General features: G+C 37.3%; 2 protein-coding genes across 6 annotated transcripts in view; one reads left to right on the top strand and one right to left on the bottom strand.

Annotated features, from left to right (window-relative positions):
- Positions 1-15,456, top strand: part of LOC135744385 (unconventional myosin-XVIIIb-like) — a 54,348-nt gene extending 38,892 nt beyond the window's left edge. For 3 of the 5 annotated variants that reach the window (XM_073815998.1, XM_073815996.1, XM_065262497.2), the window contains 10 exons: positions 411-524; positions 614-730; positions 805-888; positions 4,677-4,814; positions 4,889-5,074; positions 7,858-7,991; positions 9,664-9,705; positions 11,926-12,096; positions 13,034-13,962; positions 15,319-15,456. In XM_073815998.1, coding sequence (XP_073672099.1) covers positions 411-524; positions 614-730; positions 805-888; positions 4,677-4,814; positions 4,889-5,074; positions 7,858-7,991; positions 9,664-9,705; positions 11,926-12,096; positions 13,034-13,949 — 1,902 coding nt within the window. In that variant the 3' untranslated portion in view covers positions 13,950-13,962; positions 15,319-15,456. The remainder of the gene's footprint in view (positions 1-410; positions 525-613; positions 731-804; positions 889-4,676; positions 4,815-4,888; positions 5,075-7,857; positions 7,992-9,663; positions 9,706-11,925; positions 12,097-13,033; positions 13,963-15,318) is intronic. The other 2 variants (XM_073815997.1, XM_073815999.1) reach the window with 2 other exon arrangements.
- A 555-nt stretch (positions 15,457-16,011) lies between these two features.
- npm2b (nucleophosmin/nucleoplasmin, 2b) lies at positions 16,012-18,335 on the bottom strand. Its single transcript, XM_065262510.2, has 9 exons — positions 18,153-18,335; positions 17,991-18,073; positions 17,799-17,918; positions 16,783-16,876; positions 16,587-16,705; positions 16,462-16,490; positions 16,347-16,380; positions 16,234-16,270; positions 16,012-16,159 (listed from the first exon to the last, which is right to left on the bottom strand). Exons 1-8 carry the CDS (start codon positions 18,187-18,189, stop codon positions 16,238-16,240), a joined length of 549 nt encoding a protein of 182 aa, XP_065118582.1. The 5' UTR covers positions 18,190-18,335; the 3' UTR covers positions 16,012-16,159; positions 16,234-16,237.
- Positions 18,336-18,388: the final 53 nt, after the last annotated feature.

The raw sequence follows: 18,388 nt of genomic DNA, 5'->3' as shown, positions 1-18,388 counted from the left end.
ATATGGGCAATTCCATGCAAATGTTAAGTTTCAATGCAAAACAAGTATGGTTAAGTTTTTAACCCCTTAACCTAAATCCCTACAGGTATTTTCCAAAAACAACGTACCCACATTAAAATGTCTGCAGCTCTCAAACCTTGTGGTCTATTAACTCTGGTGTTTTTTGAAACTAGACATTTGAAATTTTGATGCCCAAGAGTTATAATAATATGCATATTAAATTACAAAAATAAAAAAAGATATTGCTGCTTTTAGCACAGTTCACTGAACATCATCCATCAAATCTCATAAAAATGCTGCTCAACTTAAGACCTCCAAGCTAATCCTCTTGACAGTTGTCCTTATGCTTTACTCGTCACCAAGATTCAACTTGTTTACTGTATATCATTTTATGTGTACCTGGCTTTCAGTTGGAGGACAGTGAAGCCAGACGTTTGGAGGCTGAAAGCATACAGAAGACTCTCTCAGCAGAGCTCGATAACGCTCAGATGGAGTTGGAGAACATCTGCAAACAGAAGAGCCTGGTGAGAACCAGAGACCAAAAGACTTTAAAAGTGCATATATGAAAACTCTCTGATCATCTCAGTTCATCTCTCTCTCTCTGTTTCTCCAGGTGGATGAGCAGCTGGCTCAGCTGAGGTACGAGAGAACGGATCTGATGAAGAGACTCGAGGAAGACCAAGAGGACCTGAATGAGCTCATGCAGAAGCACAAAGCCCTAATCGCTCAGGTCTGTGAATTATCTTCATAAGCAGGAGGTTATATGTGTTTTTTGGACCTAACTAAAATCTCTGTTTATATCAGTCTTCCAGTGATATCTCTCAGATCAGAGAACTTCAGGCTGAGCTTGAGGAGCTGAAGAAACAGAGACAAACCTTACAAGAGCAGGTGAGGAGAGAAACAGCACTGAGTGTAAAGCTTTTGCCTTATAACAATCTTGTTTTGGACCAAATATATCAGAATATTTTTTCAAATATATATTTAAACCAAGACAGTGGATGCAGGATAGAGAGTATAAATTTTTTTAGTATTAAATACTAAATATTAGTAGAGAAACTTGTGAGAAGATAAACAAAATACAAGATATTATATAGACGGTTTTAACGGAAGCACGCACGTTGTCTTGATTACGCGTTTGAAGTGAAGTGAACTTATGGTCTGAATTTATAAATCAGTCTGGCTAGTGGCTAAACTGATCTCTAAAACAAAAACCTTTTCGAAAATAAAATGTTTTGTTTTGCTAAAGATGAGGGGAGATGAGCATAGATCACAACTGTGCGGAGACGTTTGGCAGTCAGGCAAGACCTGTAGCTATCATTGTAAACATTAGTGTAATAGTTGATTTGCGTTAATAGTTGAAAGCTCAGTGTAATAGTAAATATGCATAAGATATGATATATGAACAAAGGTAATTTACTTATACAGTATATTTCTGATAACAAAGCAAATAAATGATAAGGACTCTGTTGTTATTGATTCTTTGTGGTAGTCTACCGGAAGTTGCGTTTAGTCCAAAAAAGCCATTTTTTGTGTTGTTGCTACTGAAACCGTATATTACTTAATATTAGTAGAGAAACCTATGTTAGGAAGGTATACAAAATACTACAAACTACGTATTAAATACTAAATATTTGTAGAGAAACTTATCAGAAAGTAAACAAAATACAAAATATTATTAATAAAAGTATTAAATACTAAATAATAGACAAAATATAACAAATATTAGAAATGTTGCCTTAGCAATAAACTGAAATTAGTTCTGAAAAAAAATAACTAAAACTGGAAAAATATAAGTTAAATAGCTAGTTAACAAAATAGAAAGTAAACAAAATACAAAATATTTTATACTTAGTATTAAATACTAAATATTAAATACTAATATAAGTTCTATAAGAAAGTAAACAAAAAATAAAATATTATAAACTAATTATGAAATACTAAATATTAGTAGAGAAACTTATATTAGCAAGGTAAACAAAATACAAAATATTATATATGAAGTATTAAATACTAAATATTAGTAGAGAAACGTATAAGTAAGTAAACAAAATACAAAATATGATAGTAAGTATTAAATACTAAATATTAGTAGAGAAACTTATATTGAGAAAGTAAACAAAATACAAAATATTATATTCTAAGTATTAAATACTAAATATTTAATACTAATATAAGTAATATAAGAAATTAAACAAAATATAAACAATTATAAACTAAGTATTAAATACTAAATATTAGTAGAGAAACTTATATTAGGAAGGTAAACAAAATACAAAATATTATATATGAAGTATTAAATACTAAATATTAGTAGAGAAACGTATAAGTAAGTAAACAAAATACAAAATATGATAGTAAGTATTAAATACTAAATATTAGTAGAGAAACTTATATTGAGAAAGTAAACAAAATACAAAATATTATATTCTAAGTATTAAATACTAAATATTTAATACTAATATAAGTAATATAAGAAATTAAACAAAATATAAACAATTATAAACTAAGTATTAATTACTAAATATTAGTAGAGAAACTTATATTAGGAAGGTAAACAAAATACTAAATATTATATATGAAGTATTAAATACTAAATATTAGTAGAGAAACGTATAAGTAAGTAAACAAAATACAAAATATGATAGTAAGTATTAAATACTAAATATTAGTAGAGAAACTTATATTGAGAAAGTAAACAAAATACAAAATATTATATTCTAAGTATTAAATACTAAATATTTACTACTAATATAAGTAATATAAGAAATTAAACAAAATATAAACAATTATAAACTAAGTATTAAATACTAAATATTAGTAGAGAAACTTATGAGAGAAAGTAAACAAAATACAAAATATTATATAGACGGTTTCAGAAGTAACAACATAAACAAGCGGCTGTCGCGGTCTGCACGTAACTTCCGGTAAACTCCGCTAAGAATAAATAACAACAAAGTTCTTTAAACGTAGTTTATTTATATAACAAGCAGAAAAACAGCACATAGATTACCTAGGAAACTGAAACATTTGTTATTTTCGACGAGGCATTCGTTCAAGAGATCAGTTTAGCAACTAGTCAGACCATAAAAAAAACGAAACCGGAAGTAAAGTTCGGTTCCAGACGTGTATCACGTGCGTCCGATGAAACCGTCTATACGAAATTTTAAATACTAAATAATAGACAAAATATAACAAATATTAGAAATGTTGCCTTAGCAATAAATTGAAATTAGTTGAGGCACTAAAATTATTACTGAAAAGTAATAACTAAAACTGGAAAAATGTAAGTTAAATAGCTAGTTAACAAAATAGAAAGTAAACAAAATACAAAATATTTTATACTTAGTATTAAATACTAAATATTAAATACTAATATAAGTTCTATAAGAAAGTAAACAAAAAATAAAATATTATAAACTAATTATGAAATACTAAATATTAGTAGAGAAACTTATATTAGCAAGGTAAACAAAATACAAAATATTACAAATGAAGTATTAATTACTAAATATTAGTAGAGAAACTTATATTAGGAAGGTAAACAAAATACTAAATATTATATATGAAGTATTAAATACTAAATATTAGTAGAGAAACGTATAAGTAAGTAAACAAAATACAAAATATGATAGTAAGTATTAAATACTAAATATTAGTAGAGAAACTTATATTGAGAAAGTAAACAAAATACAAAATATTATATAGACGGTTTCAGAAGTAACAACATAAACAAGCGGCTGTCGTGGTCTGCACGTAACTTCCGGTAAACTCCGCTAATAATAAATAACAACAAAGTTCTTTAAACGTAGTTTATTTATATAACAAGCAGAAAAACAGCACATAGATTACCTAGGAAACCGAAACATTTGTTATTTTCAACGAGGCATTTGTTCAAGAGATCAGTTTAGCAACTAGTCAGACCATAAAAAAAACGAAACCGGAAGTAAAGTTCGGTTCCAGACCTGTATCACGTGCGTCCGATGAAACCGTCTATACGAAATATAAAATACTAAATAATAGACAAAATATAACAAATATTAGAAATGTTGCCTTAGCAATAAATTGAAATTAGTTGAGGCACTAAAATTATTACTGAAAAGTAATAACTAAAACTGGAAAAATGTAAGTTAAATAGCTATATAATTAAAAAAAATAATAATACAAAACTAATAAAATGAATGCTGTTAGAAATGACAATGACAGTTGAAAAAAGATAAATTACTAAATGTAATTAATTAATTAAATTAAAACTAACATGAAAACAAAAAATATAAAAACAAAAACTAATTCTGAATTTAAATAAAATCTTTTCTAACTCTAAGCTCCATACGGTTACACAAACCAGACTTAATGACTTCTCTATCCTATGAAAACTCAAACATTTATTACATGTTTACTGTATTACAAACTCATGAAAACACATCTGCTCTGTCTGTCCTGTTCTCCTGAATCGCATCTTTGTTTCTCAGTGTTTCTGTTTGTTTTCTATGGATGTTTTCAGCAGATGCCTAATCTCTAAAGAGTTAAAAGATGACACAAACATTTAAGCTGTGCATGTGAATGAATTTTCCCAGAGTAATAAATGTGATTTATTAAAAGGTTTTGCATCGTAGTTGAGGTAGTAAAAGATAGTTGCTATTTTGTTAACACGTCATGTCACGGATGTTATCTTCCAGCTCCAGACCAGCGTTGCGCGCGTGCAGTTCCTGGAGTCGTCCACGGTGGCCCGCAGCATTGTCAGCAAGCAGGAGGCTCGGATCTGTGACCTGGAGAACAAACTGGAGTTTCAGAGAGGACAGGTCAAGAGGTTTGAGGTCAGTTCAGAACCACAAAGAGCATCCTCTCAGAGATGATCATGGTGGTCAAGCATGCTTTCGGTTGTTTGCAGGTCCTGGTTCTGCGTCTGAGGGACAGCGTGGTCCGGCTGGGCGAAGAGCTGGAGCAGTCGGCCCAGGCCGAGAGCAGAGAGAGAGAGAATTCACGATACTATCAGCAGAGACTGGCGGACATGAGACTGGAAATGGAGGATCTGAGTGTCAGGGAGCAGGAGAGCGGCCGCATACGCATGGAGCTGGTGACTGCAAATACACATGCTGTTTAAATCTGACATCAAAGACATGTGATTGATGTGCTGAGCGAAATAAAAATATGAGAAACGCACTTGAAATCTCATATACAGTAGCTCCATAATGGATTTTGCATACACTTTTGACTTACAGTGCAATAAAACTATACATTTTATTCCCTGGGAATTGAACACATGACCAACATAATGCTCTAGCAGTCGAGCAATAGGAAAATAAAAATGCATGGATACAAATAAGATTTGCATGATTTTGCATGAAAGGCTCGGAAAAAGGAAACTGATTCCTAATTTTTTTTACCCATATAGTATATAATAAATGTAATAAGGCAGTCATATTTAACCGTTAAATGTAAATTATGAATACATCTTGAAATTGAAAGGCTGCTTGAGTGACGTTTTTGCAGCCTCCTCGCTGCATTTTTCCTCATCGGCCGCCCACAAGCCTGGCATGTTATTGCCCAGGAGAATACACTGAGCTTTTCTGAAAAAATCTGTAAATATTCATAATTTAACACGAATGAGGCGGCCTCCGTCATTACAACTCCTGCCGGCACGTAATGCAATTTGACCCGTGCGCAGAGTCGGCGGGGATTCAATATTAGGAATTTTAGCTACACTATCACTGACGTCTGAAGCGCACACAAAGACACGCTCGGGCTCTCCAGGTTATTGGTTATGAAGGGGAGGGGGCAACGGTGAAAGTGTGGTTGTCATGGAGATGAGAGGAGGCGAATGGGATTTGTTGTATCAATAACCTTGAGGAGACAATGGAAATTAATCACAGGCAGACGGTGGCGGCGCATCCGGGAAATGTGGGATATACTGGGAAGAGAGGAGGAATCTTGTGATCAGCCCTCATTATCAAATTATTTTATAAACAAGAGCTCGGGATCAATAATGCAGCATTGTAAGACAAGAGTATGCTTGGGCACGAGCGAATCTTATGTTATAAACACTCCCAAATTTTATTTCATCCCAAGGTTAAAAAGCACAGTAGGTATTAATGAGACTTTTGAGAGGCATTACAGAATGAAAACTAAACAGAAACTGTAAAAATAATGTCACAGTGCAAACATTTCTAAAACAGATGCAAGCAATTTTGAAAACACAGCATGCAATTTTGCGTTTAAATATCAATCACAGGCCAGACGTCTAAGCTAAAACAAAGCAAGATTTGGGCTGTCAGTGAAATTGAATAAACGTCTAACCATAGCCTAGAAATAAATAAAATCAATAAATGAAAACAAACACCTTGTAATCACTGTTGACTTACATGCTTACATGATGGACTATCAGACATCTCACAAGCAATGGATAATTTACACCCGGTTGTTATCACAGAAATAACTGAAGAGGCTTATTTTGCGACTAAAACTGGCTGCCTGTACCTTATCTCACTTATTACATAGCTATTTCCCTTATAAGTATGGTAAGGAACATTAAATATTGATTTGAAATATTTTATTTGCTCAAATGCAGACCTTTTGCGAGGAAAACCTGACTTTTTTAAGATGTAAAATAAATCTTTGGTGTGCCCAGAGTTTTAGCTCAAAACACCATACAGATCATTTATTATAATTTTGTTAAAATTGCCACTTTGTAGATGTAAGTGAAAATGTGTTGGTTTTAGGTGTGTCCTTTTAAATCCATGAGCTGACGAAATGCAAACACTGATCGCCATAATGGGGGTTTGTTGAAATTGAAAAGGAACATTTCACAAGACTTTAAAGATGTAAAATAAATCTGGCTCAAAATACCATATAGATAATTTTATTATAACATGTTTAAGTGTCACTTTGTAGGTGTGAGCAAAACTGTGCCGTTTTTGGGTGTGTCCTTTTAAATGCAAATTAACTGATAATGCAAACACTGATCACCATAATGGAAATGAAATTAAAACTCAATTGTGCTGTCAATTGATATACTTTTTCTCTCTCTCTATCTGCACTAAATGGCCATGCCATGGTTGGATAGTGCAGATTAAAGGGCGGTATTATTATAATAAGATTATTGTAATATTTTTTGCACATGCTTCCAAAGAATAGTTTACCAAAACTAAGTAAATGGGTAAATCTTTTTCACATTTTCTAGAAGCACTGGAGACCCAATTATTGCACTTAAACATGGAAAAAGTCAGATTTTCATGAAATGTCCCCTTTAATATAAGACAAAACACAAACACAATATTTGGTTTAATCTTTTTTTATATAATATGTCATATATGTTAATAAAATACATTTTTATATTTATTTTTGTGAAATATTACCTGTCAAAATTATGTGCAGCATTCTGTGTTATTAGTTTGTTATTTGGTAATAACAAACCATGCAAATTTCGCAACAACCCAATCATAATCAATCATTTGAGCCGTATAATAAGTTGTTTTGGCAAAACCGACATGTAACCAAATTCAAGTTTATTTTGGCTAGAAGTGAGTTACTCATAGCCAGACAGTATAGTTAACCCAGACAATAAAAGCTATTGCCTGCTGGTAGGTAACATCACATTTCTCTTCAATAGCAGTGTTCCTGAAGCTCAATTGGTATAGATTTGTGTTAGCATCACACACGGTCATGGTTCAATACCAGGGAACAAACATACCGATTTGTGGGGTCACCAAATGCATGGATGTAATGTTTGTAGTATATGTTTCTAAATGCTCACTACAAGCAGTAGTTGGTTAATAATTAATTGACCACATTTTGTGATTAAACACTGAATAAGTCCCTTGAGATCCAGGGTTATCTGATGGTTTATCTTATCTGTATCAGGAAATGCAAGTGGAGGAGCTTAGTGCGGTGAGACAGACCCTGCAGGCAGATCTGGAAACGTCAATCCGGCGTATCGCTGATCTACAAGCTGCCTTAGAGGAGGTGGAGTCCAGCGATGAGAGTGACACTGAAAGGTATCGCAAGAGACGTTAGCTTGACCTTTCCTTAAATGTTCCAAAATCTCATTTAGATTTATGCATTTGGTGGATTCTTTTATACAAAACGATTTACAGTGCTTTACAAGATATACATTTTTATCAGCATGTGTGTTCCCTAGGTTCAAACCTACTGTATGACCTTTTCCGATGCTGATGTTATGCTTTAGCACTGAGCTATGCACAAGGTTCCCAAGGGGCCTTGAAATCCTTGAAAGTTTGTGAATCTGGGGAAAAAATTCAAAGCCCTGGGAAGTTTTTGAAAATATGCATACATAGATACAGGTCATTGAAAGTGCTTGAATCTATTTTATGCAAGAAGTTTTCTGGGAAAAAATCCATATTATTCCCGGTGTAGTGTAGGATAATATCATTAAAATTCTAGACTTTTTAAGCACACGTGCTAAACTGTTCGCTTTAAATGCTTATATCTTCTGTATGTGAATGTTGATTCATACCAAAATGCTTTTTTGCGTAGTTGTGTTTGACACATGAAAACGTTTCAGGTTACGTATATAACTGTTTTTTCCTGAGAACGGAACGAGACGCTGCATCTCCCTTGCCATACTTACTGCGTCTCTGTAACGCCGTCTTTGGTAATATTTCAGATAGCGATATACTTCCTAGCTCCCGCATCACCCTGTCTTTGTCGTTAAACCTCACCATTGGTTGAATTTGAAATACACATTCAAGACACACTTACCCCTGGAGGCGTCTCAAAGTGTCACCGCAGTGACGCAGCGCGAGTTCCCTCGAAAGGGAACTGTAACACAGACTTGAAATGTGTACCCACATTTAGTCCTTGAATTTGAGGGTATTGGACCTGGAAAGTCCTTGAAAGGTCCTTGAATTTAAAGTTACTAAGGTGTGGGAACGGAGCACAATCTACCATAGCTTTATTAAAGAATAGTCTCAAATCATGATATGTTGAAAATATTGCAACAGATGTGACTGAATGGTGTAATAAGAAGTATGATTTTTGAAGTATGCATGCTACTTCCATAATTCCAAAATCCCTTGTGCAATGGAAGTAGATTGTTTAATGTAATTGTAGATACAAATACCAGCTTCCTATAGCAGCTCAAACATCATGTGTTTGATTCCCAGGGAGCACACATACTGATAAAAATGTATACCCACAATGCACTGTAAGTCACTTTGGAAGGAAGCATCTGCCAAATGCATTCAATAATAACCCAACGGTGTCAACTTTCCCATCACCTGAGAAGTGCTTTTGGTGAATAAATTTACGGTATGCAAACCGTTTTATATCACATTTGCAAAATATCCCTCCCTGTTCTCCTTTCTCGGGTGTTTCTTGGTCATGTTTAATTGCCATCTTTTTCAGTGGTGCTAAAACGTGAAGAAATTTTCCTCACGGTGCACAATCAAGGCTACACATCTCCTCTAAATGCTTCAGTAACGCCTCCCTCCCCAGACACCGTAGTAAAACGCAATATCAGAGTCCACAGTCTTTGATCTTTACTGCCACTGAAAATTCAGCACGCTTTTACCTCCAGCCGCTTTGGTTTTCCACTCCCATCCTTTGTATCTCTAAACCAGCGCTCTCTCTCTCTCTCTCTCTCTCTTTCTCTCTCTCTCTCTCTCTCTCTCTCTCTCTCTCTCTCTCTCTCTCTCTCTCTCCACACAGTGTGCAGACAGCTGTGGATTCCTTGTCTAGAAAGAAAGATCTGTAAGCACCCTGTTGTTGGCTCTGTGTTTGGGAATGAGCGATATTGTAGGTGGACCCAATACCCATCAAACAATTAAAAGCTTGTGTTGATGGGTGGGCCAGCTGTTGTTGTGTCTTGCTTACCCTGTTGCTCAGTGATGTAAGTGTGTGTGAATTCGTGAAAGGCCCGGGTTCCTTTCATACGCCTGAATGAAGGTAAACGAGATGGACGCAAACGTCCACGCTACTCTTTCACTTTACCGTTAAAGCCAGAAGCTTTTCTCCTTTTGGAGAGATGGCCAGCGGTGATATGCTTTGTCTTGTGAATAATGCATGTGCATTAGTTGAGACCCCCTGTGTCCCATCGCTTTCAGTCGTCTGTGGACGAAAAGAAAGCAAGTTTTGGAGGTTCACTCTGGGTCTTAAATGTCTGTGCGAATGCAGGGTTGAGGAGATGGCATGACCTGTAAAAAACTAGATTTAGCAAAAAAGGGCTCTTAACTCTTTCCCCGCCAGCATTTTTTTTAAAAGTTGCCAGCCAGTGCCAGCATTTTTTATGATTTTCACAAAAGTTTAGTAAATGTTCTTCTTAAAATATATAAACATACAATATATCAAATGGAAGTTTCTCCAAAAACACTTGAGATAATTTTTTACTTTTGATAGAAATCAGATTCAGAACGATGATCAAAACATACAACGACATACAGCCCGTTTTAGCTCTAGGGCGATACTTTATAAGTTATGGAAGAGCGCCACTTGGTGCATAATAGCGGTATTGCAAAGAACCGGAAATAATCGTCATTGGCAGGGAAGCGTTTCCTCTTAAAGGGACATTCCGCTTTTTAGAAAAAAAAATACTAATTTTCCAGCTCCCCTAGAGTTGAACATTTGATTTTTACTATTTTGGAATCCATTTAGCTGATCTCCAGGTCTGGCGCTACCACTTTTAGCATAGCTTAGCATAATCCATTGAATCTGATTAGACCATTAGCATCGCGCAAAAAAATATAACCAAAGAGTTTTGATATTTTTCCCATGAAAAATGTGATTCTTCTGTAGTTAAATCGTGTACTAAGACTGACAGAAAATTAAAAGTTGCGATTTTCTAGGCAGATATGGTTAGGAATTATAATCTCATTCTGGCGTAATAATCAAGGACTTTGCTGCTGTAACATGGCTGCAACAGGCGTAGTGATATTAAGCACTGCCTGAAAATAGTCCCCTGCCTTTGAAAGATACTAAGGGGACTATTTTCGGCTGCTGGGTAATATTATTGCGCCTGCTGCAGCCATGGTACAGCAGCAAAGTCCTTGATTATTACGCCAGAAAAGAGGTACAAAGGCTGTCACTGGGACTTTATAAAGGTACTAATATGTACCATTTGAGTACAGATATGTATTTCTGAGTATCTGTATGTATTTCAAGGAACTAATATGCACCCTGTGTACTTTTTGAAAGACTGTGGCGTGCCACCCCAGTGACAGCCAGTGTTACCAGATTGGAAATGTCCAAGGATCATACCAGAAGCTCAAAATTATGGGTTTTTGAAGAAAATTATCATACACAAGTCAAATGTGCAGAATACAACTGTTTATCTAGACAAACAACTTTTGATTGCCTGCAGATTGTCCCAGTAGATAAATAACTAGGTGTACCTTAGTGGGAGGGTCAAAACAACTAACTTGTCACTATTGACCTAAGCGCCAAGGCAGGAACGTTAACTTGTGAAAAAGAGAGTCATAATTATCGTACGTCTGGCAACCCTGGTGGCAGCTTTTAAGAGTTTTTGTGAATTTCTCCCCAACATCCCACTTATAAATGAACACAAGTGTACTTTTCATAAATCAGACCTTCTAGAAGCTAGATTAAGTGGGTTTGATTAGATTTTTTTAGGCCTAAATCTGACAGCAAACAGGTTCTGGATCAGTGCGTCCCACCCCGATAACAACAGCCGTCCAATTTAATGAACTCACAGTTCACTGAGCACAAGGCATGCTGGGTAAGAATGAGCTTATCAGAGCTAATATCACCCCCATGTGTGGCATTACACAACTACTTCACGAGAGATCCCCTCTCCTGCCATGTTATATTCATGTAGGTCATGTGCTCTGTGTTTTTACAGACGTTGATTTAATCGCTTGCGCTATGAGAGCATGTTAAACGGCTGTTGTTCTGTACAGTGGCGTGATATGATGTTTATACTTTGGTTAACTGATCAACGTGGGGTTTGAATTTTAGTGACAGCATGTCCAGCGTCTCATCCAGTGTGGGCACAGAAGACGTCGGTGAAGGTATCCGTCACTGGATGGGTGTCCCACGAGGAGGCAGAGGAGGTGCGACATCCCCTTATGGAGGAAGCAGCTCCGGGCGTCAATCTGTCACGGACACCATGAGCACCTACAGTTTCAGGTAACATCCAGACGACGCTGAATATCAAGTACAAGAGTATGTAAATGAAGGTAAAAGATGTAAGAAAACACTTATACCTAAAACAGCCGAAGGTTGCATTGCTGTACGAGTACAACTGAGGTACCACATGGCTGTGCCTAATCTCACATAAATTTTCTATTAAATAGATAAATATAAAGTTGCAAAATAAAAAAACAAATTTCTTGCCTGAAAATAGCTTGAATGTTACTCTACACCCTTGCTTCATTTAGTATAAGTAGATTCATGAATATGCAAATGAGTCCCCTCCTCCACTCAATCACACCAGCTCGGACCTGATCATACTGTAACGTAAAAAAACAAATTCAAAGCATTCTTTCGTTAAACTCTGTTTACAAATGTGGCATTCCTGTTTACAAATGAGGCGGCAAAAAGGCACTATTCGTGCGTAGTTCGATGCTTGAACATTTTGAGTTTACTCACCCTATTCGTAGGTGAAATTCTAGTCATTCGAGACATTCATGCGGAAAACATGGGATGGGCTTCAGCAACATCGCTCTCTCCCTGTAATCACGTCACTACTAGACTAAGCTCCTGATTGGTTAATGTGGCGCGAATATTCACTATTCATCAATATTCATGTGTTTCCTGCAACAAGTTCAATTTGCGCGTAACGAGCAAAAATCTGCGTCATTCGCGCGTACCGCGCCGCAGGATGCCTATTCGCATCTTTGCATTGACTTAACAATGCAAAGATGCATTGCATTGCCTCTTCCACGTCTGGTGTGAATGCCACAGAAGAAAACACTCAGCAATGGTGCTTACTGATGAATTTGCATATATTTTGCATATTAAAAAAGCATAGAAATATAAACAACATTAAAAGCTTGATTTTCACCTCAGGGGGACTTTAAGTTATAGTTTATTGTTATAATCTTGATATTTATTCTTGTGCCAGATCTTGTACTCAAGACCTGGATGAAGATACCAAAGAAAAGTCTGGAGGTCTTGCCAGGGCGTCCTCTTCCACTGCCCTGTCCGAGCTCCTGGAAGGTCTGCGGAAGAAGCGTGCTGGGCTGGAAAGAGGCTCAGAGGCGGGTGAGGGCAGTACAGTGTCCCTGCCCATCTATCAGACCACGGGAGCCTCTACACTCCGCCGCAGGCCCTCCGCGCTGTCGCTTGAAGCAGAGGAAGGACTGGAGGACCTGCCCCGACCAGGCATCCTAAAACCCCCAAGTCCCCACCTGCCCCGTGCTTCCAGTCTGCGCTCCCTGTCTGAAGCAGGGCTGACCTCCACGACCACATCTACCACGGGAAAGATGAGCCGCTTCAGCTCCTGCGACTCGCTCGCCTCCGTGACCTCCACCGCAAGTTCCAGACGGCACTTGTCCAACCTCGCCATCCCCGAGGAGGGGGAGGAGGAGCTCGGCACGAAAGCCCTGCCGTCTCTCGGCCCCTATCAGCCAATCCGCCGGCGTATGCACAGCAGTATTGTGGCGGAGGGTGGAGAGTCTCAGTTGGGGACGGAGCCTATGGTGTTTCAAAATCGGCGACTCTTTAGCGCCCAAGATAAGGGATGGGCTGGTGATGATGCAGATGACAATAACTCAGACATTCTTCCAGCGATCCGACGAGCGCAGTCTACCAGCAGCCTAGCATCCACCGGTTCAAGAGGAGGACAGAGGCGAGCACTCAGTGTGCACTTTGGGGAGTTGCCCACATCCAGGTCACGTAGGGAGTCTGACTCTGATTCTTCAGGTTCTAGTGGATCTCAGAAGCGCCGTGGGCCTCAAGGAGAGAGGCTGGAAGCCGAGGGCAGTGAGGATGTCAATTCGGTGATGAAGAAGTACCTCAAAAAAGCAGAAGTCGACTAGAAAAGTCAATGAGGTTGAGTTTGAAATTCCACTGGTTTCATTTTTAAAGGGGCCATAATTACAAGAAGTGTTTCCGAGTGTTTCCAGCAAAGTTCCTTTATGGAAGTCGCGCCACTAGGCGGCCATGTTTGCAATGGCTCTGGGTACTAAAATCACAATTATACAACATATTTCTGACCATCAACTGTACCTTAACTTTTGTTTCTTAAGGTAAAATTGCGCAAATAAAAAACATGCACACGTTATCAAGCACCTCACTTTACTGTATAGAGCCCCTCCCCCAAGAAGCATCAGCCTTTAAAGATTGATGATTGTTTTTTTTAACCGGAAGGTGGGGCATCCATCGCAATATCTGCCATATTGAGATTTGCATTTGGTGTGTTTGAGTTCATGCGGCACTGCGCAGACAGATCTTTGCCCCTTTCAGTCGAGGGAGGAGTTGAAGACGAAGCCATCAAGTCAAACACATGCTGCTTGTCGTAGTGACGTGTGCACCATGTTTCATTTTTTTTATCGCAAATGAAGTGAATTAGATGGTGAATTAGTAAAAAAAAAATGTAAGAAAACTTGCAACCAGAAACCCTTTATATTAAATATTTTATACGGTATGCCAAAAATAACTGGAAACATAAGCCTACATTATTAAAATACGAATAGAGTTTGGTCTTTCGCTCCTTTTCAGATTTATAAAAAATTATAAAATTTATAACCGGCACGCACAGCTGCAAGTCAGCCACTGATTGGTCTGTGCAGCGCCACACACCTAATATCTTCTAGTCGTAGGGTTGTGGCTAAAAGGGATACAGCAACACCAAATTCTTGTAAAATGTCATCAGGATTGTGCGCGGTTTATCCCAATTCAACCCCCAAACCCAACATTTAATGGGATTTATGCCATAGCTGTATCCCATTTAGCCAGAACAGAACAGCCCAAACCCAACATCTTTATTTCGGCATTTGCTGTATCCCTTCTAGCCAAAATGGAGTTCTAGGGGTGCTTAGGCCCAATCCCATTTTTCTGTCTTACCCCTTAGTTTTGCACGTTCATGTAAGGGCTATCCCAATTGGGCCTTACTCTCATGTGAACATGCCAAACTAAGGGGGAAGACAGAGAAGTGGGATTGGACCTTAATCTTGTTAAATCCAATATCTTTGGTGATCGCTGAATTGACAGCGTTGCTTTAGCAAACTTTCAGATTTTGAGTTTGAATCCCATGGAACAAACCGATAACAATTTGGATAGAAGACTGAAGGATACCATTATAAAATTAAAGTCATATATGACCCCTTTAAACCAGTTTTAAGCTGCATAATATTCAAATATACCATCAAGATGTTGTAAATCATTTAATGTCTTCTGTTCTTACAGCAGGATGGATGAAAGCGTTTGGAGAAATGTTCCTGTCCAGAATGCAGTGATGCACACTATTTTAACTGGAAGCACAAATACACTTGAGGATTTATTTTGAACACTGTTTGTACACATGAATAAAGATGTTAAAATAAAGCGTACTCATTTTATTCCCAGCATTCACGCTGTAAACAAGCCCTTTGTGTTTGAGCCGTGCTGTAACCCAGAAGCGGCTTCAGGTCAGGAAAATGAATTTTGACCTGCTCAGACAGACTTTTTATCCCCCTCACAGCAGTCAGTGCAAATTTGTCCAAGTCCAACGGATTTAAATAAAAACGTCAAGCAGGATCATTGGTATTTGCTTCTGACCTTTCCAAGCAGAGAGGGAGACATGGCATTCAGAGGGAAAAAAAGCGGAAGTAGAAGCAGTTTATGTTCACAATAGTTTAAGATCTCTAGATTTTAATCCAATAAATACTAAAACATCCATTCGAATATAATGATCGTTCCAGCTCTAACTTGTTTAATGCATGAAACCATAAAATGCATGCATAATGCAGTTGCATGCTACTTTGGCAAATGACTAAAGGAAATTTACTGTTTTCTACAGTTCACTGTAAAAATATAACCAAGTCTCAATCAAATTGAGATTAAAGCAGGATTGATGAATTCAGAGACCGTGTCACATGTCAAGTCATACTTTTGCATAGTGTATTCACAGAAAACTTCAGTGTGCTTTCTCCTCAATAACTTTATTGATATAAAGTGTAGCTACATTGGGACCTTTGTGAGAAATTCAAGCTCTCAATTTAAATGTCCAACAGCACCCTTCTGGGTACGGAGCGTTCCCAATCCACACCTGCAATCAGAAATAAAGTCATTACTGACGTCTCATCAGGGTTAAATTAAGGTGGTCATCTACAGGTGCCTTGCCTGGTCAAACCTTTGCCTTCCGTCCCCTTCCTTTACCCTGAGCAGAACAAAAAACATGAATCACTTATGCAATGCCATAGATCAACTTTATAAGAGAAGTAAAGATAAAGTACCTTTTTAGGTGGATTTTCACCATCAGAGGCTTCCCTGCATTTAGAAAACATTCAGTTAGTTCGGATTGGAGAGAACACATGCCCGAAAAGTTAATGAAATTATACATGAACTTACTCATCCTCTGCCTTTTCTGGCTTCTTTCTCTTTAAAAAAAAAAAAAAACCGAGAGCCCAATTAAAATAAGGTGATGGCAGATTGCACAAATGTGATTCAGAGTTGAAATAAAAACCTGCTCTTACTTTGCCAGCAGCATTTTTGGTGACTTTCTTCACTGGTGATTCTTCAATATCTTCCTCCTCCTCTTCTACCTCCTCATCCATCTCTTCATCCATCTCTTCTTCATCAGAGTACTCTTCCACTGGGAAATAATTCACAAAACTCAGTAACTAATGTTAGATATGCATAAACAAGTAATGAGAGAGAAACCACCCTCACAGGCGACATGTTCTGCGCCGACATACACTGGCCCAGAGCCGTGCTTCAGGCGAAAGGTCACAGGTGGATGAAGATCCAAACCAGACAGGTTGACCTGAAGGACAAACAAACCATATGGAAATGTTTAATGTACACTACTGGTTAAACGTTTAGGGTGACTTTGAATAAAGGTCTCTTGACTTTACAAACTTTGATCTTAAGGTGCAAATGTAAATTTTTTACAAAGTTCATTTTAAAATGTCACTTTGGATAAGTCTGCTAAATGCCTAAATAGGCAAAAACAACAGTGCAAAAGGATGACTATACTGAATACAGAAAAATGCTCAATAAGAGCCCGAGACAGCAGACGACTCCGGGGCCGTATCCACACCGGAGCTGCTGACTTTGGCACGGATCCGGCCCAGAGTTGTCTGGGAGATGGGAACACCTTCAGTATTTGAAAAGCATCTCGGGGTGAAACCTCAAGGTAAATACATCAAAGTCCAATAGTAGGGATCTCATATAGGGAAAAATAAATTAAGGTGCTCTATATGGGTTGATAATGGTCCTAGAAGCAAGATGACCTCAAATTATACAAAATGAAACAATTTTCATTTATGTGGGTGTTATTTCATAGTTTTGAATGGTCACTATTAAAATAAAATGTGGAAAATTAATAAGAGAGTTGTGCATTTATGATGGGTTTCAGCTAGCTCGGAATTAGGATCCCCACCTAAAACCGTATAACGCCTGACTTAAGTAACATTAAGTGTATTTAATAAAATTAAAACATTAGTACTTATGATTTGGTAACATCAAAACATTTTAAAGTGTGTAGTAACAAAAAGCTGCGTTCCAGACCTCACTTCCGGGTTGTGGTAAATCCGAGTTGGGATTTTACCAATACGTCATACAACGACCAATAACGGCAAAAGTTGATGTAAAAATTGAAAATATTATATAAAACAATCAAATACACCTGAAAATAATAAATGGTTTAATATAAAAAACAAGTATATTAAAAGTGTATAACTTACCGTTGGCATGGATTTGGCGTGTAGTGTTGCTATGGGAACCGCTTTTGCGCTGTTGTTACCTTCACCCATGACCAGTTCAACAATATTAAACTCATCTTTGGCGGTGTGACCCAAACACATCTTCAGAAAAAGATATTAAAGTTAAGACAACAATTAAAAGGACTTTAAAAATAACCAAATAGGCAAACGTACTGTTCTGAGTGCCAGCTGGTGTTGATGATTCGTATCGTCCGTCTTAAAGGATTCTTCTTTATTAGATTCATTGAGTTCACAACCTGATACAAACAAGCACATTTTAACTTCACAAGTCATACTACTGTTAATTATATTCTGAAGGAGAACAACATATCATACCCCAAAGAGTTGAAAGAGGTTTCTCGGGTTTGCTCATTTTGTTACCGAAGAATGGATGGATGATAAAAACGTGCGTAAGTTTATGTTATTGGCTTTGAAGCATCGTATGCGACAAATGAATCACTTGCTTTTTCCCTTCACCAGAAACAATGAGCGAACTGCTCGAAAAAAGGCAAAAGAAAAGACATTTGTTCCCGAGAAGCTTTTAACGGAAATGAAATGCGCATCAGCTGACA

Source organism: Paramisgurnus dabryanus, chromosome 10 (genome assembly GCF_030506205.2).
Source record: "Paramisgurnus dabryanus chromosome 10, PD_genome_1.1, whole genome shotgun sequence".
Lineage (NCBI taxonomy): Eukaryota > Metazoa > Chordata > Actinopteri > Cypriniformes > Cobitidae > Paramisgurnus > Paramisgurnus dabryanus.
Note: the sequence above shows the minus strand (reverse complement) of the source record. Positions and strands in the feature narration are given on the sequence as shown.